Here is a 27918-nt window from a genome sequence, read left to right as displayed (position 1 = left end):
GTTCCTTTCGTCATTGTAGCAAGGATGATGAGAGCGCTTAGTCCTTCGGCTGGGATGAGAGGTCAAGTCGTTCGACTGGGATGAGAGCGCCTAGTCGTTCGGCTAGGATGACAAACCGGGTTTCACTTTCAGTTTATAACTTGACAGTTGGCAGTCGTAAAAATAGTATCTCGTAACGCAATCTGCCCGGGATAAATTCCCTTCATAGCACACTGCATGGCGTATGATCATCTTCTTTCGACTGGCTGATGCAGACGTTAAACCCCAAGCCCTTTCGGGCAGACGGGTAAATTGAAAAAAAAAAAAAATTTGATTTCATCTACTTGCAAAATAAAGTGCCCGAAATCTAATAAAACACTAATTTTACGGGCTGGAAGCAGTAAAGTGCGTTTGCGGCCGTCAAATATTCCAAAATTTTCTTGGGGGAGGGGGGGGGGGGGGTCCATACAAGGTCAGTTCCGCTTCTTCGCCTCTCGGATACTTTTGGAGTTGCTTACACGGGCTAGAAAAATTTCCGGGAGGGTGAGGCCCCCATAGCCCGCGACGATTGATCGGTTGTTTGGAATTCAGGTCAGCCAGGTAGGCTTTATTGGACCAAATTGAAGTTGTATTCCAGGCTGGAATAGCAGGTCCCGTCTGCCCCCCTAACTGTCTTCGAGCCCGTACGCCTATGCGGCCAAGCCCACCAGCCATGTTCATTTGTGAAAACACTCAACATTTCGGTGGCATCATCTTTAGCCATATTTCTGCTGTTGCCAGAATACTGCTGAAAGAGCTGAACCCGTGGGCTTATAAACATGATTAATGTTCATATCTTCCCCAGTGGTGGGCCAACTGTAAAATGATCTATTTGTTAAAATCAATCAATAAACCAAAACACTAGATTGTTAAAAAGAAAAATTTATTACTTATTACACATAACTGTGGTGATTGACCACGTGCTTGTTCACCTTTAAAACTACTAGATAGATTATAAATACACAGATTTGGTTTTCAAATAATTGTACAAAATGACAGGAATTGTAAAATAAAGATATATACCACGTGGTACATTACTACCTAGCATCGATAACCTGGAAATAGACGTATTACGTTAAAAGTTGCTAGTTTAAATTAAGCGGCATGTAGTAACTGAATACAATAACATGTAGGATATATTCTAAGTAACTTGTTTTCCCTATAATTTTGCAATGTTTTATAGTTTCTAATAAGTTATTCCTACCACAATCCCGGCGTGTTGGCGTGTTGACAGACGAAGCAATCAGTGCACCATAATGGGGCATGTTGGCGTGTTGACAGACGGAAGCAATCAGTGCACCATAATGGGGCATGTTTAATGAAGGGTAGTAGTGATATGGTATGATACAAACAGTTTATTTTAAAAATAAAGACTAGAAACTTTCTAATATGGCACACTATATATTACACTAACAAGTACCATGAGAATATATATACATATATAATTATTCACAATTAAACGTACAATCTTCATTTTACTTAAATTTTTATTGGGTAAAATGTGAAAATTATGACTATGGTGTTGGATTTCTATTATTAGTAGTGACACAGGTTAAGTGTTTTCGAGGAGTGAAAGGATTGTATAATGTTACAGATATATGCCCTTATTGTTTTGTTGTGTAACTTGTCAAGAATGGAGATATTGTGATTCCCATGGCTTTTCCACTAATTTAGGTTATTCAACAATCACAAAACATGGGGTACAAGTTTACTCATGGTCTTCGTGTATGTGAAGACATCTAATAGCTGAGTATTAAAGTGGTCATTGTCACACCCACTGTAACATACTGTAGTTTAAATAAACTGTACATTTAATATGTAAATATTTATCAGATCTGTTTGTTTAGAGGTAGGAAGAAATTGATTTATTAATAAAACAACTATGGCTAAATATTAATATACACTGGCATAAATAATAGAAATGCTGTTTTTATTGGATGAGATTAGTTTTAGTATAAATACAAGATTTCAATGAACTATTAACTAATGATATTCATGTTCCTTTAGATATGTATGACTTTAAACCAGGTGAAAAAGCTGCTGCCCAGGCCAAACTCTCCTCCCTACCATTGTGCATGTGACCACGGAAATTTAATCATATGTTAGTCTCATAATGACACTAAAGTATTGCACTGATGTACAATTCATTTCATTTACATCATAAAACCAACAACTGTATGCCTCAACTGGCACATTATTCATACAAAAATTACATATATATGTGGGTATAATGAAAACATGACGACTTAGAATACACAAAAAAATACATAAAACAACAATTAGCAAACAATACAAACTACAATATAATAAAATAGTAAAATTACTATGAAAATGAACGATACAAGAATATATGATTAAAAAACAATGCAAATCAAATTACAAAATAATATTATCTTAATTAAAACAATCTTCCCATTTCTTGCATGAAAATGTAAGTTTATAATATAAAATTAAAAAAATCTAAATGCTTTTAAAACAATTATGTTTTAATTTCTTAAACAAAATTTTAATTAACAAAACTTCTTGAGGACGGTTTATAAATCTTAAGAAACCTACCGGTACTACTCCCCATATTTTAATATTATTTCTATGAGCAAATCAAGTATTAATTGATTGTGTTGGACTGTTTTATCTTATCTACAAAATGTGGGCCAACTAAATTTAATTTTTTTGTATTAAAATTGTGCTCCCTACTTCTTCAGGAAAAACAACTAATTTAAAAGCTTTTAGGTTCAAATTTTTAAGTTTTGAAATTTGAAAGAAAACATCGTTTCAGGAAAGGCTTTACTCAAGTCAATGGCTTTTCAAGATACAAATTTTACCTGTTTGGTCTGGTCAAATGTAAAATACCACACCATATCCTAGTTAATTATAGGATGATATACAGGCATGTAAAATACCACACCACATCTAAATTAATGTACTCACATCTTAAATAACTTTACTCGTATCTGTTTGAAGAAATAATAAAGTTTTACTGTTTTAAATGTTGAATGTGGTAAAGTAAATGGTACTTATCTTTCTATATATCATAAGATAAAAACTCTTATAAATCTTGTATATTACTATAACAATTCTTAATTTGACTGGATGTACATGACTATAGACAAACTCTGACTGGATGTACATGACTATAGACAAACTCTGACTGGATGTACATGACTATAGACAAACTCTGACTGGATGGACAAACTTAAAAGTATATCAATTTTTTTAAAAAAGCTTTAAAAAAAAATCCTTACATATTTGTGGTTATTGTTTCAATTTTTTCTGATTTTTTTTTAAGCACTAGGACTTGACCAGGAAAGGAAATTGTTACATTTTTTTCACGTTATTTTATGTCACATTATAAATACTTTAAAATGTCCTTAAAATTAAAAAAATTTTGTTTACAGTAACTCTACTACAGAATCATAGTTTAAACATTATTTAAAACAAAAATGATAAAAATATTTCACTTATTGTTACTGAATGAAAAAAATGATATAATAGGGGTTTTTTTTTAAAACTTTGCCACAACTAATAAATTACTATTTAAGTCATTATTTCTGTATTTAAATATGTTGCTATTGAAGATTTAAGTGAATATTTGTGTAATTTTAGAATACAATGTATTTAATTATATTCCTATTGGTATATCTGTATTATATATAGGATAGTAAGGTTGTTTTACATGTACACATGTCATGGTGTTCTACCTCAGGTAAAATTTCACACCTGGGTACAATGTTCTAAATATATCATCATTAAATTTATATTTCTAAAATGGTGGTTACCTGTACTATCCTACCTGTATTTCCAGAAATTCAAGAATAAACATTAAGGATTTACTATCAATAAAAGATAGGTTGCCAGGCAATGATACACATGTCCTAGTAGTCGACAAGGGTTGTCACATGTATTCTTTTGAATGTATTGTGAGCATTTACAAGACACTGATGTTAATTCTATACAGATCAAATGATAACTTTTGTCGATAGAGCATTCACAAGGTTCAACAAACTGAAACACGGGCCATAACTGTAGAAGTTATTAATGGAAATTGCTGGAATTCAATAGTTGTATTCGTTTTACTAAATTCAATACTGCATGTAAATTTAATATGCCGTTAGAGTGTTCAAAAAGTTCTACAAAGTGAAACAAGAACCATAACCCTAAGAGTAATTAACGGAAATTGTTGAAAATAAACCATCTCACTAATGTAAACAACACTAAATGTTGTCTGTAGAGTGTTCACAAGAAATTGTGGACGACGGACTGACAGACGGATGGAGGCGATGGCTATATACGACCACATTTTCAACAGAAACAGGTAACGCAAACCAATTACAGACATTTTGATGGGATCAATTTTGACTTAGTCAAAATGATACAATTGATATTCAGATAAGTTGATATACAATAATTAATAGAATACAATATAAAAAAAAACAACATTGTTTTATCCAACGTTTTGTCAGTAAAAATACTAACTTCTAACGACAAAAGTTATCTGCCGATCTGTATTAAATTTACTTGCATTATTTAATTTAGTACAACAAATAAGCCTATTGAATTCCAGCAATTTTCATTTATAATTTCTAGAGTTATAGCCCGTTTCACTTTATTGTACCTTGTTTTATTTAACGTTTCGTTCTATTAATTATTATATATCACATTTCCACAGAACATGCAAGTGGTATTTTACAGCCATAATAAGATGAATTCCATACATATTGTGCAGTTAACATCTACTAGATACCTATAGTAAATAAAACTAGAGTTATCTCCCTTGAATTCTTCCGGGAGAGATACCCCATGCTTAAACAAAATCATGATAGCTAGATATAAAATATGTAACAAGTATAAAACACAGGTACATTAAATCTGCTAAATTTTTCAGTTTTCTCTTCAAATCTTTTTGCAAACAGATTGTATTTCCTCTCATACCCGCCTGTAGTGTGAACGTCAACCATATCATACTTTCCTTTATTCTTAATTCTCATTTCACATAAGATACACCCACTAACATCCTATACTAGTCTACAAAATAATCTTATACTAGTCGACCAAGTAATCCTATACTAGTCGACCAAGTCAGACTATTTCTCCTGTTGTTATTATATGTTAGTCCAGGTTTATTGATGAAATAGTCCAGCACATATCTTCTCTTATCCTCACACGTATTACTGAGAAAATCACAAATGAACACAATAAGCTGTGAAATATTGTAATATTATTATTATCCTCATGTTCTCTTATTAATTACAAAATATATTATTCATTCAAAACTTCCTAAATATTTACACAAAATATATTAAAATCCTTGCCTTCCATCATTTCAACTTGTGTTGAAAACGTGAAACATTGTAAATCCTTGTTTTCACATTATTAACCTCTAGTCATGCATCATGCTTTATCTAAATATAGATACATTAATAGTTGTCATGGTTACACAGGCGTTGATTTATATACACCGTTACTATCACGACGACAGCACAACGCCACAGTAATAGCAACCAAACCTAACAACAATATAACTCCTGCTATAGAGCCTACTATCGTATAAATAGTCCACAAACTTATCGTGTCTTCACCTTCCATCTGACCACCAATCTTTTGGTTCTCGTTTTCTACTGGATAAGGATTATATTCGGCTTCAACATCAGGAATCTGATTGGTGCTGTGAACACTTGGTCGGATAACATCGTAATTCCTAGTCGGATTCATCTCGAGGTTAGGTTCCCATTCCCGAGTAAAAGGGGGATACATCGTCGTTGGTTCTTCATAAATCACAGGTGGAGCTTTCGTGTGCTTCTTACGATTTTTATTTTTATTACGTTTTTTATTTTTATTTTTGCGGTCTTTTCCATTCTGTCGTCTGTTTGGTGGGAAAAACGTTACCATATCTTCTGTCGTTGGCATCGTCGTTGTTGGCATCGTCATAGGGGTTGTCGTCATCTCCTCTGTAAATATATATATATATAGAAGATGATAAAATTTGAGATTCTTCAATAATGCTTTGTAATACAAACATAAACCCCTAATCCACTGGTCCATATATGGGGGTCTTATAGTACTAGGCACCATTGTGGCTGGTTGAGGAGAGAGAGAGAAAGAGAAAGAGAGAGATGGGGTATAAAGGGACTATGCCGATTTGAACAGAGTCTCAAAAATAAAACTCTGTGTACCTATGAAATGTAAGTGCCAAAATATAGAGGAATGGTGTATTTACCTTGTCTCAAAATTTCAGCTCAAAATATCGAGTCGATTGGATGTGAAGGTCAAAATCACTTTTCTGGACACGTAACACATTTAAGATTTGGGGTCAAATTTTTGGTTGGGTGACTTGATAATTGATTGCCATTCTTTTAGAGATCTATTCAGTGCATGAAACACGTGCTGTACTTGATAACGAAAGGTGTGCTACATTTCACCTACACGTTATTTTTATAAAATAAAAGTATGGTTTTATCCAGTCACTATATAATACAGCTTGGAACACCTGTCTCCATTTCCAGATTAAGGCTGATGAGAAGTTGTTTGAAACCATATCACGTATATTGAGTTAGTTGCTTGGCCCTAAGGCAGAGGATTTTAAGGGCTTTTAACACAAAATTAACCAGTTTTATTCTCCAAAATATTATCGGGATTGGCCCTTTAACAAACTAGGTCATTTCGTGACTAACATAAAGTTCAATTTTATTTCAATAATTCACTTGCGCATAGGGGTCTTTAGCAGTGGGATGAAACCGGACCCAGAGAAAATCCACGAGGTTGGAAAGGTGACCCTACTCCTTGTCACATACAACCGGGAAATCAAAACCACCCCAGTTGACTCAATGACATTGAGTCTGGAGATTCAATAGCCGACATAAATAGATCCTCAATGAATGAGAGAGAAATATAGTTTAACATAATTATGCATACTCACGTTTACATACATGAAAGTACTACGATTCTTAGTGCAATGTTTTAGACTAGGGATGTCAAACATATATATGTGGAACAAATTTAAACACACTAAGTGTTGATAATTTTGGATCCATTTATTTGATTTGATATTTGTTTATTTGGTGCAATGTCTATATTCTGTGTTGTCCGCAGGTTTATCTTGTAGATTTTCTTTTGTTTCAGTAAAACTGTGTATGTTATAGATATCTAGGTTGTGTGTAATACAGTAAAGTTGAAGGACGTTTGGTTTTATCTTGATATTTTTGCATATCTCCGGTCAACTTGATGTGGCTCCTGATGAATCGCAGTTTGTTTTAGACTATTCAGCCTCTCTATTTTACAGTGCAGTGATCTGAATGTCAGTTATTTAGTCCTGTCGGTAATAATAGGTTTAAATAATTCCTACCTGTGGTAGTAGGCTCCATTACTTTAAGATAAGCTGTCTCGTAGGTTACCCCCCATTTATTCCCAGCTAAACATCGATATTCTCCATTATCTTCAATACCAATATCAGATATAATTAAATATTCTGGATTTGGACCACTCTCAATAAACTGAAATAACAATAAACATTGAATTTATCTGTGCTAGATAATCTACTGACTTGGATACAATATGTTGATAAAGCTTATTTATATTAAACATTACTCACATGACACACAGATCAAAACATATTACTTGTAAAATTCATTTTAACTTGGGAAATATTCATATCTCTGGGAAAGATATGTTGCCAGGCAAGAAAACATACGCCCACAGCAGCTATGTTGTACGCGCAGTCAACAAAAGTTGTCGCATATTGTTTCTTTTGTTGGTAATGAAACATTTTTAATATAACACATGGATTTAGCTGTTCAAAAATCAATATACATGTTCGTCTTAAGACCTTAAACTCTGTGTATCAATCTAAAGTCAATGGCCTGTAGAGTGTCCACAAGAATTTTCAAATTGATCAAGGGTCATAACATAACTCTGGCAGTATTTATCGGAAATCGCTAAATATCAATAGGCTTTTTCGTCTCACGACCTTAAACACTGTTTATCAATTTAAAATCAATCAGATGATAACTTTGGTCTCTATAGCCTACAGAAAATTTTTTCAAAGTGATCAAGGGCCATAACTCTGGCAGTAATTATCGGTAATCATTAACAAGAGCATCGCTAACGTTGCAATATACGTCCACATTCCAGCTTTGATTGATATGGTACTTTTGAAAATGAAGAGAATGAAATATGAAATGGCTGTAATATGATCAGAGGCAAAGAAGGCTAGGCGCCGGGTTTGTTTTGCCAAATTTACAGACAAAATACTAACAATAAAGTGGGTGTGACACTGCCCCAGGAGGTCGGGGCAAGTATCAAAATAAATAGGCACCAAAAACAATAGGGATCATCCTTAGGGTATAAGGAATAAGTATGTAAAGTTTGAAGATGATCACTTAAAAATTGTGGCCTGTAGGCGACACACAGACACACACACACACTCACACACACACACACCCACACACCCAGACAGGGGCGACGGCAATATACATCCACATTATGAATGTGGACGTATAAAAATCAATAGGCTTCTTCGTCTCATTACCTTAAACACTGTGTATAAATTCAAAATCAATTGGATATTAACTTTAGCCTCTAGAGCATCCACAAACAATTGTGGACGCCAGATGGACGGACGGGAGCGACAACAATATTGTACCATATTTCAATGTGGGCGTATAAAAATGGATATATCTTGAGAAATATGGATATAACTCCTTTCCATTCCTGTATTCTCAAATTTTAATTCTTTTTCATTATTCACTTAAAGATACATTATGTAAGATTTTGGGAAAGAGCTCGTGGTTCGTACTATAATCGTTCAAAAAAAGGTAATGAAAAATAAATATATTGAAAATTTCAGTCAAATTACTTTTTCCAGAACAAATTTTTAAGTGTTCGAAGTTTTGACAAAGATAGTCTTGACTAACAAGTGCAATGGCTATGATAATAAACAAAGTCTTGATTATCTATTTTAACATTCAATTATTAAATGACACAAGTGTTATAATACATTTAATATCATGGCCATCCGATGAACTAGAGAGTGGATTATGGGCTTATCATGTTAATACATGCCTAAATGGCACAAGTGTTATAATACATTTAATATCATGGCCATCCGATGAACTAGAGAGTGGATTATGGGCTTATCATGTTAATACATGCCTAAATGGCACAAGTGTTATAATACATTTAATATCATGGCCATCCGATGAACTAGAGAGTGGATTATGGGCTTATCATGTTAATACATGCCTAAATGAAAACATTAGGATGAGTTATGGGTATATAAGATGACCAACCTCGGTTTTTGCGAATTTTTCATGTTTTTGTGACGTGGGTTCCTGTCGTTTCAACCATCTTATTGTAGCGTTAGGATCATTCTTCACCTTACAAGTAAAGGTCACTGTATCACCAATATTAGTTGTAATATTGGTAGGACCTTCAACTTCTAGGGGCCAGATCTTTTCTGTAAATAAATAAATTTATTTATAAACGTGGAGCTATTTACTGTTACTTAAGGTTCCATTTTTTTATTATATAAAGGAACAGACTGAGATGGACTAAAAACAACCAGCAAACTTAATGTTCTTTCAGAAATTGGGGGCTCTTTTTTCGTTTGGGGCCCCTTTTGGTATCAGGATATATTCTTGAAAGCATGATTAACAGTGTTGTGCCAAGAGGGATCTGTGTTTTAATGAGATTGGTTTATTATGTCGAGTATCCTGGTATATAGATATAATAATAACGCTGACCATTCTTATCAACGGTAACTATGCATTAGTATCTCTTATTATAGGTGATTCGTTCCACCTATATTAACAGGTGCAACATTTGAGATGAAAAGATGTAATAAATATTATACTTACTAATAACAGAAACATTAAAACTCCAGACTAATCGGTCTTGTTTATTATGTACAATACAAGTATAGTTTCCTTTATCAGATGATTTCACTTCAGCTATAATTAACATATGCTTCTTTAACTAGAAAATATAGTCATAATTACCACATTAGTCATTATTACCACTGATGGTGATCATTACCACTGTTAGTCATAATTACCACATTATTACCACTGATGGTGATCATTACCACTGTTAGTCATAATTACCACTGATAGTGACCATTACGTCTGATAGTCATAATTACCCCAGTTAGTCATAATTATGACTATTAGTCAGAATTATCCTTAAATTCACAAATACCAACAGTTAGTAATAATTACCACTGGACACAATTAAAGACCCTCTGTCAGTCATAATTCCTACATGAGTCATAATTCCCACTGTTAGAAAATAATTACCACTGTACTCAAACACCCATTTGAATGTTCGAATGCATGTGCCTACCTTAAATTCAACGTGTGTGTCTGGATCAATCTCTTCTCCATTAATAATCCATTGTATTTTAGGACGAGGTTTTCCTTTAGCTGAACAATCTAACTGTATAGGATCACCAGCAACAGTTGAAATATCTATTTCCTGTAAATTAGGCATGCTGTTCGTTCTCCATTTAGGTGCCTCATGCTCTGAAACAAATAAACATTTCATTTCATAGCTGAAATTATACAACCAAGGGCCTGCTTTATATGACAAGGAAAGAGAATGAAATGGGGTTTAACGTCCTACTATTCTGCTCCGAATGGGCTAATGGAAACAAGCATATGCTATGCAGTGTGCTATGATGAAAATTTTGCTCGGGCAGCAGCACTATGGTCGACTCTTATATCGAATTCCAACTGCCATGTATACATGGGGCCTCAGTATTTTCTCCCATCCGAATGGCTAAACATCGTATCTTAGCAACTAGACAAATCCTCACACCAAACTTATTTTTGATGGAAAGAGTACTTATGATGGTTTTGAGGCGTAGACTCCAGCGACGAACTTGTGAGGCATAAGTCCCTGGGTCTGTTTTCATCAGATTTTGTTACTCACTTTTCTTTCTGCCTTTCTTAGCTGCCGTTGCTATGGACACAAAGATGGCTACCACTATCAGGAATATGATGACACTTCTGACAGATGCAGATATCATGGTGATATTGTCAGATTTCTTTCTCTTATAAATTACAAAATTTTGTCACCATAGCTTCACTTGTCACAATCTGAAATTATAGAAAAATCCAATCAACTATGAAATGTGGTTATTCTACTAGTTAAGGTTCTTCTAACCCTTTTTATATGTTGTTTAATATATATCTTAGAGACAACAGCTATAGAGTAATGGCGTGGTTTCGATTTCTCTGTTGTACGTGACAAGGAATAGGGTTGTCGGTCCAACCTCTTGAGTTTTCTCCGGGTCCTCCGGTATCCCCCCACTGCTAAAGACACATCGAAATAAAATTGAACCATGTGTTAGTCCCAAAATGACCTAGTGGACATTAAACTCTCTCTCTCTCTCTCTCCATTGATAATCTTAAAAGAGATATTAACACTTTGAGTGTGTAGGTCTGTTACATATAGTAAGATAAAAATGATTGTTGTCCAGGTGATCCAGGTAGTCCAGGTAGCCCAGGTGATACTGGGACAATGACAGATTAACACATCAATTTACATGATAATATATAAATCCACAAAAGTCAATTCATTCTTTGGGTTTTTTTTGTGTGTGTTTTTATTCATGGTGAATAATTTGTGGGATCCACAAAAATCTCCAAAATTATGATGACTCTTTAACATTTACAAACAGGGTGCTCTCATCATATTATTATATCTAACATTTACAAACAGGGTGCTCTCATCATATATTATTATATCCAAAATACTACTATCAGCTATTCAATATGCCTGGTATTTATTTAAAGGGACAATAACACTCTTGCTGGCTTGACAGCTCCAGAAAATAAAAAATAGCCTTACGTGTATATTCTAAGTAATTGGGGGCATTTATTTACAAGACAATTTCACACAGATCAGATTATAATTTTTGTCGTTTGAGGGTTCACATGGTTCTACAAACTGAAATAAGGACCTTAACTCTGGAAGTAATGTACAGAAATGGTTGAAATTTTACTAATTCAAATAATGCATATAAATTTCATACAGATCGGATGATAACTTTCATCATTTGAGCATTCACAAGGTGCGGAAATTCAATAGGATTCTTCGTTTCACTAATCTAAATGTTGCATATAAATTCCGTACAGATCAGATGATAACTTTCGTCCTTCGAATGTTCACAAGGTTCAGCAAGGTTGAACAAGGGCTATAATAACTCTAGTCTTAATTATTGGAAATTGCTGAGGAGCCTTTGTGTCACTAATTTAAATGATCTGTGTAAATTTCATACAGATCTGATGATAAGTACTGTCGTTAGAGCATTTACAAGGTGAAACAAGGGTCATAACTTGAGCAGAAAGTAACGGATATTGATGAAATTCAATGTGATTCTTTATTTTACTAATCTAAATGATGCCTATAAATTTCATACAGATCAGATAATAACTTTTGTTGTTGGAGCATTCACAAGGTTCAATAAAGTGAAACAAGGACAATAAAAAAAGTGAAACAAGGGACATAACTCTAGAATTAATTAACGGAAATTGCTGAAATTCAATAGTCTTCTTCGTTTCACTAATTTAAATGATGCATATAATGTTCCCATGGTTCAACAAAGTGAAACAAGAACCGCAACTCTAGACATGATTATTAAAGGAAATTGCTGAAATTCAATAGGCTTTTTCTTTTCACTAATTTAAATGAGGCATATAAATTCCATACAAATCGGATGATAATTTTTGCCGTAAGAGTGTTCACAAGGTACAACAAAGTGAAACAAAGGCCATAACTCTAGACATAATTAACGGAAATTGCTGAAATTCAATAGGATTCTTCGTGTCACTAATTTAAATGAAGCATATAAATTCCATACAGATCAGATGATAACTTTTGTTAACTAGATTCAACAAAGTGAAACAAGGGCCATTACTCCAAAAGAAATTAACAAAAATTATTGAAATTAAATAGGCTTCTCCATCCCACTAATGTAAACAACATATATCAATTACAAAAGAATCAGATGATAAATGTAGTCTGTAGAGTATATTGGTATATTGGTGTATTAGACAGGGCTGATATATAGTATAATAGATGGTATAGGAGTAGTATATTTGTACAAATGTACATATCTATATAGTAAGAAGTGTAGCTAATGTGTACACCTGCTGTTTATAACATGGGTTACCATGGTGATGGAGAAACCTTACCCACCCTACATGTTTCATATTACACAGACTTTTTCTTCAGTAACTGCTGTCTGATAATATCATTAGTTACACGTTCTATTGGTCTTATAGACCCTAGCAGTTATAGGGTCCTACTGGTATTATAGACTCTAGGAGTTACAGGGTCCTACTGGTATTATAGACCCTAGCAGTTACAGGGTCCTACTGGTATTATAGACTCTAGCAGTTATAGGGTACTACTGGTAGACCCTAGCAGTTTAAACATACTGGTTTACATTACACACAGGTATTCATCTTGTAGGTCTCTCAGTTTACTGTAAAGGTATAGAATTGGTTTAAGCCATGGTCTGTAACATATAAACTCTTGATGTTTTTCCTGCTTTTTAAAGATGTATGGTGGATGTTGATTGGTCTGTGATACATGCATTTTAACTGTAGACAAATAAGGTTTGTGTATGTACCTAGCCACATATGTTGGTGTGTAAGAACAGGGTTTTAATGTCGGTGTGTAAGGACCAGGTTTTAATGTTGGTGTGTAAGGACCAGGTTTTAATGTTGGCGTGTAAGGACAGGGTTTTTAAATGTAGAAGTTGACCTAGTTCTATCTTGTATAAAATCAGAGCCTGTGATGTACTGGTAACGTATTTATATTGAACATGGAGATGGTGTAACATACATGTATTAATGTTCTTCAAGTAGAACAAGCCAATAGTGAAGCTGATGTCCTCCAATGAAATCCCAAAATAAATAGATGACATATATTAATTTATAGCACATTTATTTTTTTCAAAAGTATCAAGTAATCAAACTGTTTATCAACTATACACTAAGTTTCATCACTCTCTAAGCATTGACCAATGAAATTGATTAGCTCTGCTTAGCTTTAGCTCGAAATGTTAATCATTGAACTCATTCAAGACATTCACCTAATGAACATCTACATCAAGTTTAAACATTCTACCTCAATTAAAAGCAGAGTTGTTATGTTCCAAAGTACTTTGTACATTTTGTGTATTCTTAATGGATTTCAAAGAGTAAACATAAGTGTTTGTGTTTTAATTTGTACATTGTTTTATACAGATAGAATCTTAACTAATCCCCATGTGTGATGCCCATGTCTGCTTACCCTAAGCAGAAAATGCTCATCTTTGAACTCCATCAAGGCATTGACCTAATAAATACCTACACCAAGTTTGAACATTCTAGCTCAATTAGACGGAGAGTTATTGTGTTCCAAAAAGTGTGACACCACATGACAATCTCTATAGTATAACTCTCTTTTCACCAGACGTCAATCTCTATAACTCTCCATACACCAGACTTTAATCTCTATAACTCTCTATACACCAGACGTCAATCTCTATAACTCTGCATACACCAGACTTTAATCTCTATAACTTTCCATACATCACACGTCAATCTCTATAACTCTCCATACACCAGAAGAATAAACTCACTGATCTATCATATGATCAGATCAGATCTCCCAACCTATTCTTGTTTTATACAGTAATTTTATTCCATATTATTAAATATTAAAACAAAGCTAGATGAAGATAATGGTTATTGAAGATTGTGTTTTTAACGACCATGTCCGGATGAATGGTAGATATTTACAGAATAAAAATACTGTTTACAAACAATAGAGATAAAATCACCAGGAATTATAGCTGGAATCGACCCTAACACTTGTTCTCATACCTCACAAGTGAGCATTGACAAGATTTTCTATTTAATGTTGGTTCATTAACTTAAATAACAATGCATATAAATTTCAAAAAGATTGTCATTTTGAGCATTCAGATGGCTGTACAACATGATCAGGGCAATAACTCTATATAAATTTTAAAAGATTGGATGCGAAATGTAGCCTGTAGTGTGTTCACAAGACTGACAGAGAAACGGACAGGGTTAACAAAAATATACAACCAAAAATTTCCATGTGGCCATATAGTAACAACACTATGTGTAATTTGTCAACTTAAAAATAAATATTGGTTGGGTTGATAATATAACTGTAGATGAACAATTACCTATAGGGGTAACCATACGTAACATATAAACATATGTGGACTATTGGGGTAAACATAACCTACAGACTATACAGGTACGTGACAGGAATATATCATGGAATGATTGTAAAATATCAATAATAATCTACAGGTATGTCATATTAAAATCAATCAACAACAATCGTTAACAGCTCAGATTTCATTATAGAAAATACATTAAGCCTATCAAAGTTGATTATTAATTGATCGCAGCCAACTCCATCAAATAAAGAGTCATGTGTATTGTGGCTTCTGATCACCAAAACTATAAGCAGAATTTAATAAAAGGAAAAAAAGATAGGTTGCAAGGCAACAAACATACGCCCACAGTAGCTAAGTCGTCTCAGCAGTCAACAACAGTTGTCGCATATTTTTTCTATGGTGGGTAATGAAACATTTATAATACGCTATAATCTGATTAAGAGTAACAACTCATTAAGTAATTATCAGACAATCATTAGAATTTGTTTGACTTTTAGTACTGCCCCATGCTAACGTTTAATATACGATACATTTAATATCATGGATTTAGCTGTTCAAGTTATCAAAATTCATTGAAAATTAACTTCTTCGTCTCAAGACCCTTTAACTCTGTTTATCAATCAAAAGTCAATCGGATGATAACTTTGGTCTCTAGAGCATCCACAAGATTTTTCAAAGTGATCAAGGGCCATAACTCTGGAAGTAATTATCTGAAATCACTGACAATCACTGGGCTTCTGCGTCTCACGACCTTAAACACTGTGTATAAATCTGAAGTCAATCTGATATTAACTTTAATCTCTAGAGCGTCCACAAGATATTTTAAATTGAACAAGGGCCATAACTCTGGCAGTAATTTTCGGATATCGTTGAAAATCAAAAGGATTCTTCATCTCATGGCCTTGAACACTGTGTATAAATCTAAAGTCAATTGGATATTAACTTTAGCCTCTAGAGTGTCCACAAGATATTTCAAAGTGATCAAGGGCCATAACTCTGGCAGTAATTATTGGATATCGTTGAAATATCTATAGGCTTCTTCTTCTCATGACCTTAAACACTGTGTATAAATTTAAAGTCAATCGGATAGTAACTTTAGGCCCTACTGCGTCCACACGATTTTCAAAGTGATCAAGGGCCATAACTCTGGAAGTAATTATCGAAAATTGCTGAAAATCGATAGGCTTCTTCATCTCACTAATGTAAACAACATATATCAATTTTAAAACAATCGGATCATAACTGTTGGCATTTGAGCGTTCACAAGATATTGTGGACGACGGACAGAGTACGTCCACATTTCCATGTGGGTGTATAAAAATGATTCCAATCGATCAATTTGAATATACGGCTGTTAGTTTACGCTTCTATTGTCATGTCTCTATTGTCATGTCTCTATTGTCATGTCTCTATTTAAATCTGGCTTGTTGTGTCTCTAGTAAATCTGGCTTGTCATGTGTCTATTTTGGGGCCTGTTGTCGATAGTAACTTGTGTTGATTATTAGTGATATATGTAGGGGAAATAAATACTTAATGTCATTCAGCCTTTTTATTTAGATTGTATAACACAACACATTCTATTATCAGCTACCTTACCTTCTTTCATTTTTTAATGATCCACAGTTGAATGTACCCCATGCATGCTTCAATGATTATCGCATGTTTATACCTCATCCTGTGTTCAGTGATGCATCATACATTTAACATTCATCAATTCATGAATTGTATAAAGACAAAGAATTGATGGTGTTTTTTTTATTAGGTGTGTTCGTGGGGGGGGGGCATGATTTCTTATTCATGTACTTAGGCCAACCCATCCGGATCTTGATAAATCAAATTTTTGTTTTCAAATTCAATCTTTACAAACCTGGTGTCAAAAAGCCAACAAATATGTTTTGTTTTCAGATTTTCCCCCACAAAGCCATTTGAAGCCAAATTTTAACAAGTTTTTACAAAGAACCAATATTCAAATTGGTCTAGCCTTACTTTTACTACTGATGAATTTATTTCTAATCTAGGCATCATCTAGTTTGTATTTATTGATTTAACATCAGAAATCAACACCAGATCAATCAGACTTGAAGATTATTTTAGAAATTTTAACAAAATGTATTTCTATTGTTTGTGTTCATCCAATTTTATACAATTATTGACAAAAAACAATATAAATAACATTTGTACTTCAGTGACTGGTTGGTTTCCATTGACAACAACAACGGTTACATACAGTTATAGGCAGACGCTTGTGTTTGAGAGACAAATGGGTTTTTAACATCCACTCTAAACAACCTAGGACAAGACTAACATATCGTACAATTTTATTTCAATACTCTGCTTGTGGGGTCTTTATCAGTGAGAGAGAACCGGAGTACCCAGATAAAACCCATGAGGTTGGACAGGCTACTCAACATTCTTTGTCCTGTACAAGTCTGATATCCAATCTTGACCTAATGACAAACATTATGATAAACTCCATCATCTACTTTTAGTTTATTTTCTTCCAAAGACAATGGCTGTCAATAATCAACAATATCATGTCATATAATTTTCTCAATCAATTGGTCACAATTTATAATTGTATATAACATAATTTTTTGTTGTCGATTTTGGGGTCACAATGGGAAAAACAAACCCTTTTATTTAGTAGATCAACTTTTTCTTTATAGACTCTTGGCAATACATGTACATGTCCCCAAAGACAATAATTACATGTATAAGATCTAAATATCGTCCTGGATGTTCAAGCCTTTGTGACATCCCTACATATATGAGTAATGGCAATGTATACAATGATCCATCATAAAAAACAATCCCCCATTCTATGTTAACTTGTCAACAAACCTAGATGATTGTATCGAGATCGTAACATCAAATCATCAATAATCTAAAAGATAGGTTGCCAGGCAACGAAACATACGCCCACAGCAGCTAAATCGTCCGGGCAGTCAACAAGTGTTGTCGTCAACAAGTGTTGTCGCATATTTTTACTTCTTTCGGTAATGAAACATTCATAATACACTAAAATCTGATTAAGAGTAACAACTCATGAAGTGATTATCAGAAAACCATTAGAATTTGTTTGTTTTTTTATAAAGTTCTGCCCCATGCTAACATTTAGTATACAAAACTTTTAATATCATGGATTTAGCTGTTTAAGTCATAAAAGTTCATTGAAAATCAAGCTCTTAAACTCTGTGTATCAATCTGAAGTCAAATCTGGCAGTAATTATCGGAAATCGCTGAAAATCAATGGGCTTCTTCGTCTCATGACCTTAAACACTGTGTATAAATTTATAGTCAACTAGGATATAAAATTTGGCCTTTAGAGTGTCCACAAGATTTTTTGAAGTGATCAACGGCCATAACTCTTGCAGTAATTATCGAAAATCACTGAAAATGAATAGACTTCTTTGTCTCAAGACCTTAAACACTGTGTATAAATTTAAAGTCAATCGGATATTAACTTTAGCCTCTAGAGCGTCCACAAGATTTTTTGAAGTGATCAACGGCCATAACTCTTGCAGTAATTATCGAAAATCACTGAAAATGAATAGACTTCTTTGTCTCAAGACCTTAAACACTGTGTATAAATTTAAAGTCAATCGGATATTAACTTTAGCCTCTAGAGCGTCCACAAGATTTTTTGAAGTGATCAAGGGCCATAACTCTGGCAGTAATTATCGGAAATCGCTGAAAATCAATAGGCTTCTTCGTCTCATGGCCTTAAACACTGTATATAAATTTAAAGTCAATCGGATATTAACTTTAGCCTCTAGAGCGTCCACAAGCAATTGTGGACGCCGGACCGCCGGACGGACGCGACGACAATATACGACCACATTTCAATGTGGGCGTATAAAAAAAGTCAACAATTAAAATCTAGGTAACATCTGTCGGTATCGGAGAACTAAAGATAGTTTGCCAGGCAATAAAACATATGCCCACAGCAACTAAATCGTCCGAGCAGTCGACAAGGGTTGTCGTATATTTATTGTTTTGTAGGTAATTAGTGGAATTTGATAGACAATTTCATACAGATGACATTATAATTTTCGTCGTTTGAGGGTTCACAAGGTTCTAAAAACCAAAACAACAGAAATTGTTGAAATTCCACAGGCTTTTTCGTTTTACTAATTCAAACAAGCCAACAGTGAGGCTGATGTCCCCTGCAGAAATCCCAAAATAAAAAGATGAAACATTTTAATTAATCGCACATTTATTTTTTTCAAAAGTATCGAGCAATCAAACCATACACTAAGTTTCATCACTCTCTATCAGATAGAATCAAGATTATCTTGTCCCAAACCACCGACATATGAAATCAATTAGCTCTGCTTCACGTCAGCTCGAAATGTTAATCATTGAACTCAGTCAAGACATTCACCTAATGAACATCTACATCAAGTTTAAACATTCACCTAATAGACACCTACGCCAAGTTTGAACATTCTACCTCAATTAGAAGAAGAGTTATTGTGTTACAAAGTCTTGGCCAATCAAATTGCTTATCGCTCTGCTTACCCTGAGCAGAAAATGTTCATTATCAAACTTAGTCAATGTACTGATGTAATGAAACTATACACCAAGTTTCATCACTTGCACTTAATTAGAACTAAAGATATCGTGTCCTAAAGCATCAACCAATCAAATTGCTTATCTCTGCTTACCCTAAGCAGAAAATGTTCATCTTCGAACTCCATCAAGGCATTGACATAATAAACACCACCACCAAGTTTGAACATTCCAGCTCAATTAGAAAGAGAGTTATTGTGTCCCAAAAAGTGTGACGGACAGACAGAGACGGACGAACCCATTTTAATAGTCCCGACAATAATGCATATAAATTTCATACAGATCGGAAGATAACTTTTGTCGTTCAACGTTCACAAGGTTCAACAAAGTAAAACAAGGGCCATAACTCACGGCGTAATTAACGGAAATTGCTGAAATTCAATAGGCTTCTTTCTTTCACTAATTTAAATGATGAATATCAATTTCAAACAGATTGGATGATAACCGTTGTCAGAGCTTTCACAACATTCAACAAAGTGAAACAAGGGCCATAACACTAGATGTAATTAACGGAAATTGCTGAAATTCAATAGGCTTCCTTGTTTTACTAATTTAAATGATGCATATAAATTTCATACAGATCGGTTGATAACTTTTGTCTTTAGAGCATTCACAAGGTGCAACAAAGTGAAACAAGGGCATTAACTCCAGAAGAAATTAACGGAAGTTATTGAAATTAAATAGGCGTCTTCATCTCACTAATGCAAACAACATAATATATCAATTTCAAAACAATCAGACGATAAATGTAGTCTGTAGAGTGTTCACAAGAAATTGTGGACAATGGATGGATAGGCGGACAGACCGACCGACGGACGGGGGCGACGGCAATATACGACCACATTTCATGTGGGTGTATAAAAATAAAAATCCTTTCATGTTCAAGATAAATATATACAATCTAATATCTTCTGTTTCATCCAACTGACACACACCAGAAGGCCTCAGATTTCTCCCGGTGTTGACTGAGAACAAAACAGTTGAAACAGTCAACAACCAGTTTTTTTGTAAGTAAAAAGTATGATCTTGATGCAGTGGTTGGGGATTGCACTTCATGCAATCAAGTGGTAAGATCATAATGTAAGTCTCCCATAATGGTGTGCTTAGGACCAATCTAGCCCATAAACATTTTAACAAAATATTACATTCAACTGGTTTGAAGTGAATTCATAGTTGGAGAAACTCCCAGCCACATATACTTCGCTAAAGTCTCTGCTAAAAGTGCTATGTTTATTTCAGATCACCACAATATATTTTACATTTCTTTTAATGCCAAAAACATTCGAGTTAAGAATTATTTACGAGGTGAAGATTGGCTTCACAACCTAAAAAAGACCTGTAAATCACTGATATAGTCTAGATCAACATGTAACTTTAGACAGTATTATATTATATCTACAAAAACATCCATCACTTTCAACACTAACAAACACAGCATTATAAACCTATACCAGTCAGGATACACCTTCAACATCTTATACCAGTCGGGGTACACCCTGAACATCTTATACCAGTCAGGGATAATGGATGTCTGGTGTGCTGTGTGATTGTTCATCTAGATTGCAGTGGAGTGGTCAAGTCTGCAGTTGTTGTGTGGTATGGTCTGCAGTGGAGTGGTCAAGTCTGCAGTGGAGTAGTCAAATCTGCAGTTGTTGAGTGGTATAGTCTGCAGTGGAGTGGTCAAGTCTGCAGTCGTTGAGAGGTATTGTCTGCAGTGTAGTGGTCAAGCCTGCAGTTGTTGAGTGGTAAACCATAGTTATAATTCAGGGTCTGTGGTTGTTGAATGGTAGGGCACCAACCTCTTGGCTAGAATGACATCGAGGATTGACATACACAGATTGCAAGGATGATATGGACAATATTGCCCAGAGTTTTTACATGTCCAGAATATTGTCTAGTCATTCGGATGGGATGACAAACTGAGATTCTGAATACACACTGGCGTGCACGTAAAAGAACCCTTGACAGTTGGAATTCGATATAAGAGTAGTCCCTAGCACCGCTCACGCTGTCCGGGTAAAATTTCCTTCATAGCACACTGTATGGTGTATGCCTATCTTCATTAGCCGAGTGGATGCAGAACAGTAGGACGTTAAACCTCAGTTCATGATATTCTAACACAGCAGTTAATAAACCTGCTGTTAATAAAACTAACTGTTTAACAATCTAGCAGATATTCCACAAGGTTATTTTACACTTGTTAGAATGTCAACAGGACTGAGTAACTCAACCTTATAAAAACATTTCACAACATTCACCAATCGACTGGAATCAGACTTTAACCCTAGTGTTCTAATATAAGTTTCAGACAAACTTGGAATTGTTCTTTTTTATCACGATAAAGACCTACATATTGAGTTCATTTCACACATCAGAACAAATGTCGGCTTTTTAGAAATTCACCAACTAAAAATAATTCAAGGTGTAAAAATATTTGTTTTATCCAGTTTTTGATACCAGAAACATTTTTAATCACAAAAACTAAATCTTCAATATTTTAAAGATTCAGTCTTTTACTCACTGATAAAATCCATTTAACCATTTTAGGTCTCCCTTAAATAATGACAGAGCAACGATTGTTGATCGCCATTTCCACCAATTGTGATAAAAATATAATTTTTGCAACAAAATTTTGAATCTAGCAATTTTTGGGGTGATAACTGTTTTCTTTAAGATATGTTTACTTTTCATGTCATCTATCCATTACACATGCTCAGTCAATTATCACTCAATTGGGTTATCAATAAAAGGTCTATCTCTTGTCTATTAATCAATAAAAGGTCTATCTCTTGTCTATTTATCAATAAAAGGTCTATCTATTGTGTATTTATCAATCTGGGATTATCATCAGATTGTGGGATGAGATTGGCATTCAAAGCACGAGATAATGATATAGACATGTGATATCACAATTAATGCTTGAATGAAATGAATGTGATTGTTTTAATTCATAATAAAAATTGACGTCAAATTTAATTGCATATTGCCGGTGTATTTTATCAGGGCTGTCAAGAGGGACTGCGGCCAAGCGCAAAAAGTGGCCTTCTGCACCAACAAAATAAAAGTACCGATGAAGGTTGGATTTTAGCGGCATCCTAGAGATAGTAGACCCACTTAGAATGTAAACTTAAATATACACCATCAAATACTGCCACACCTCAACTATACTACAAGTATGACGAGTATATTATACAGGGTACAGGTACAGTATGAAAAGTATATTATACAGGGTACAGGTTATGAAGAGTATATTATACAGGGTACAGGTTATGAAGACTATATTATACAGGGTACAGGTATGAAGAGTATATAGTGTAAAGTTAATTATAGTGTAAACCTGCTGATAATATCAAGTAATAAAAGTAACGCACCAAATAAACCTACTTATATTATATTTACAGTACTAGCACCAACTGATATAACTACAGTCTACAGGTGAAAACAACATTACACTTATACTTAAAGTAACACTTTAAAACAAGTGACAGGGCTGCGCGGGACAAGGAATGAGTGGGAGGACAGAATGGGTCAAGGAATAAGTGGGAGGACCGCATGGGACAAGGAATGAGTGGCAGGATGGCATGGGAAAAGGAATGAGTGGGAGGACATCATGGGACAAGGAATGAGTGGGAGGCCGGCGCGGGATAAAAGCACCTGTTTGTAAATCAAGGTGAAGAAGAGGGATGACCATACATACAAATGATAGCTTATATTCTCTGGAGAATTACAAATCGAGGGACAATAATAAATTCTTGCGAAATAGATTTATTTTTCTTGGAATTGAGCCAATTATGGATGACGAGAATGATGTGATTATTTTCTGAGCAAGAATTTATTATTCAGAGAAGAAAGGAGTGTAAAATCTCATTTATTTCATGGAGAACACTTAAACCACATTACTTTATGACCATGTCTCAATACAGATAATATTATATTTACCAGTAACTGAATTGAATATTAACAATTTTTAAGCTTATAATAAAATGCACCTTGCATTCATTATCATCATTTGCATTGTTCAGACAATATCTAAATGTTCACTCAACTGTAATCTAAATGATGATTTTACATTTACTTGTGAAAACAACATATCTCCCGGATTCAGTCAGATAATCTCCCGGATTCAATCAGATAATCTCTCGGATTCAATTAGATAATCTCTCTGATTCAATCAGATAATCTCCCGGATTCAATCAGATAATCTCCTGGATTCAATCAGATTAAAAAGAGGCTCATCAAAATATTATCAGCTGAGGATGAAAAATACTGGTAAATACTGAGGAGAATTGAAATATTTTCGACTAATATCCCTTTTAAAGATTTAATTTTCACAGTATTTTAGTTCACAAGGGATTAACAATCTTTCATATGATCAGAGACTTAGTGGAGGTAAATCGGTGGTATTTGGCACCTAGAAATTTACACAAATGGGTCAAACGTATATAATAATGTAATATGAATGTATATAAACTGATCTTAGGAGGGACTTATGGAAGATTAGTTTTTTTGCAAACTAAATAAGTTGCCTCATTAAATAAAGTTTTTATTATTATTATTTACATTCAATCGTTTCTGTTTTTACTCTAATTTCAAGTCAGTTATGTTCGGCGAAATATGTCAGACCTCTCAATCAAATGTCAATCTCTAGCATCTGGTTATTCCAGTCTACACAGATAGTATTTATTACGCATGTTCTCCAGATAAGAATATCGCGTCATCATTTAACATGACTCGTGGAATATGTCTAGCCTTGTTCTTTGAGTTCCTTTGTCACAAATGGTGCTTAAACGCATTATGGTACACAATTCATGTAGCCTACCAGTGGTAAAATGTTTATTTTGTCTTAAACATTGGATATTAGAAGCCCATCTTTCCCCCCCCCCCCGGTAAGATCACAACATCAATGTTGATTTAAACTGACAAAAATAATTGTGTTTTCAATGTTGAAGACTTTGGATGATATTGAGTTAGAGACTTAGCTACTTTAAATCTAAAGTTTGCTTCATATATGATGAGAGATTGAAGTCTGAAGTTTGCCTGGTATGTGATATACATGTACAAACTGTTGCTGAAGTTTTTCACATCTATAATTATTACTTGCTGGAATGAAATACATGTATTAGGCCTGTTATATCAATTACATGTTAAACTTCTCATCATCCCCACCTAGAACTTACACAGCCTGATGTAAACTTTTAATCAAAACTCATTAAATTATTCAACATGAAGATTACAAGAAAATGTCAAGATAGATGTGAATTATAGGCAACCACCCACAACGGATATTCATTGGGTCAGGGTCAAGTTTGGTGTGACATTTAATCAAGATTGACAGGAAGTTACAACACACAGCCTTTTTCATTATTCAGTTTTTATTGACAATTATTGAATGATTAAGGTGTGATGAAAATGTTTTAGGTGTAAAGGGTATATGATTGCTCTTTCCCCTGGTAGGGTCTTATACATGTATATAGTTCATTAGGGTCTTGTACAGTTTATATAATGCAGTTATTGTTTTTTAAAGCAAGTGATCGCTTTCGAGCGCCCGCCGCTCACCTTAATGTTGACCAAGGGCAGTTTTTTTCCCTCCCCTTAAAATTGAAAATCGCTCTCCTTTCCAAAGTCATTTATCAAACCAGGAATGATCCCGCTAACATGCAGTTATTGACTCAGAACTATTTCCCATACATAAAACTAATCACTCTCCTTAATATCAGATCACTCTCCTTAATTTCTAAATCATTCTTCTTATCAAAACTGGGAGAGCTTTTTTAGGGGAGCGATTTTTTCAATTTGTTGATTGAGGGGAGCTTTTTGTGGCTCTCCTCTGAAATACAAAAAACAACAACTGTATATGGGAGTGGATGTATAATAAGGTAATATACACAATGATTTATATTTATATAGAGAGAGTTACATGTATTGGTGTATTATACAGGCTGTATACTGTATACATGCAGACTGAGGTGTATTATACAGGCTGTATACATGTAGATTGAGGTGTTGTGTAGATTGCAACTTGTGTTTGGAAAATATTGGTAGTGTGTTATGCACAGGGATCATACTCCAGTAATACAAAATTAAACTCCATTTTAAGGCCTGGATCCATTTATTTGATTTGATATATGTAGGGCCTATGTTTCATGTTTATTATTTGCAATGTCTATTTTGTGTGTTTTGTCTGTGGGTTTGTCTTGTGGCTTCTCCTGCACTTACCAAATTATGCACCTTCTCACAGCTTAGTTTGTCTGATAAATATAAATTGGTACAAATTGCTATGTATCAGAATCCAACAGTCACCAGAGGGACTGGGACAATTTACCCAGTTCTGCCAGAACAGACCCAATTAATTCTGATATTTCTAAAATATGTCTCAAGGACTTTACATGTATGTAGGCCTGCTTTTTATTTCATTAAATTCATTTTATTTCGAATGCAGATTATTTATTATAACAGAAGAAATTATTACAGCAATAAAATTAAAACACCCACTCATACATGTCATTTCAATCGTGATTTTTTAAAGAAAACAAATCATCTTGACTTTTTGAACATGTTGGAATTATGTTGAAGAAATTATTCACCGACTCAAGTCAAAGAGTTTCATCTTTGGTGGTAGGCTACTCGCCTGCAAGCTAGCGGAGTCTGCTATCTTTAAACTCCAACAGCCGCTATCAAACCGTCATATCAGACATAAACTTCTCTCTCTCCGCTGAAAAGTTCATGATTGATTACGAACAAAGCACGTGCCAGTCGTACAGAAATCATGAAAAGAAATTTAGTCAATTTAAATACCGTTAGCTCTTTGTCTGCACGTGCAACTGACCCATTTTCAATCCCCCCACGCACAGGATATATGTAAAAAAATGTACTCACGCCTTCTTGAATAGGGGGAACTCCTGTACTGTGACCCTTATTCACTCACTCAGTTCACAGGTCAAACATGGCCGAGTGGGTTTCAAATTTCTACTCCAGCACTCCACACACAGGCTTTGAGAATCAACAGTTGAACTGAAGAAAGTCGCCGCAAGCCTTGAACAAAAAAAATCGCTGGGTGTTCGCGAAACTAATCCACAAATATCGAGAAAATAAACACAGATAGTTTTATGAGTGTTTTAAAACTTATTAGCTTATGAATCCTGGTGGGACATAACGTTGTTAAAAGTACAAATCCTAAAATACTAGATCCCGTTATTCTACGAGATACACGCGATCAACGTTTACACTTACAGCCACAACTCTTTTGTCTGTTTACAAGCGCGTGAAGCATGAGTCACGTGACGTGATTTACTAGGGAAATATCAGTATGGCAAACGGCATCGGCAACCCTTTGATGTTTCAAATAACATATTGATACGTAGAAAATGATTTCTTTTTAAATAACCGGCGATTTATCCGATAACTTATCGTTTCTTTGTTTAGTAATTAAGGCTTTGGGTAGTAATTTGGGTAAATTAGGGGACTTTGACCGATTTGATTGTATGGAAATTGTTTTTCACGTTTCGCTGATTGAGTTGCCTGCCATTCAAATAGAAATTAGTGCCAAGACCAGTTTAGAATTGGTCGACGTGAATGGATTAAATTAGTTCTGTGGTTGGCTTCAAGACGTTTTCACCAAGTTATATTGTCGGGGATACCCGGTTTTATTTACAGGCTATTGGAACTTGAGAAATATAGGCTTACAGACCTTTTTAAAGTTTAATTAGAACTTCATTTAAAAATGTGGGACACGCAGAAATTGGGAAATAAGAAAGATAAAGATATAGGCCTATATAGGTCTAAAATTACCTTTAAATATCTTGTTTAGAATGAATGAATGAACAACGAAACCAAGAGTAGGCTATAAATAAATGAATGAACGTATGTATCACTAAAGTAAATTAAATGTCGGTCTGTAAAAGAAATGTAAAATATGCGCCATTACATGGCCGTGTCGACATTTCACACATTTAGATATTGACTGTTACACTGTAACCGTAATGATATAATTTACATCCCGCCCAAGCTATGGAGCAGAATTCACGCCTTACTTAAATATATAATTGGCTATTCGCACATGATTTACACAATATTTTATCCAATAATTTACGCACATGAAACGGTATTCAAATTTTTTTTATTTTGAGAAA

At 34.3% G+C, this 27918-nt stretch overlaps 1 protein-coding gene across 1 annotated transcript; it reads right to left on the bottom strand.

Moving 5' to 3' along the window:
• Positions 1-884: 884 nt before the first annotated feature.
• LOC126832086 (fibroblast growth factor receptor 1) lies at positions 885-27035 on the bottom strand. Its single transcript, XM_050562770.2, has 7 exons — positions 26666-27035; positions 10939-11105; positions 10351-10529; positions 9867-9984; positions 9300-9466; positions 7358-7505; positions 885-5963 (listed from the first exon to the last, which is right to left on the bottom strand). The coding sequence occupies exons 2-7, from the start codon at positions 11033-11035 to the stop codon at positions 5449-5451; spliced, it is 1224 nt and encodes a 407-aa protein (XP_050418727.1). The 5' UTR covers positions 11036-11105; positions 26666-27035; the 3' UTR covers positions 885-5448.
• Between the last annotated feature and the right edge of the window lie 883 nt (positions 27036-27918).

This window comes from Patella vulgata, chromosome 9, assembly GCF_932274485.2.
Source record: "Patella vulgata chromosome 9, xgPatVulg1.2, whole genome shotgun sequence".
In the NCBI taxonomy this organism is placed as follows: domain Eukaryota; kingdom Metazoa; phylum Mollusca; class Gastropoda; family Patellidae; genus Patella; species Patella vulgata.
This window is presented reverse-complemented; position numbering and strand designations above follow the sequence as displayed.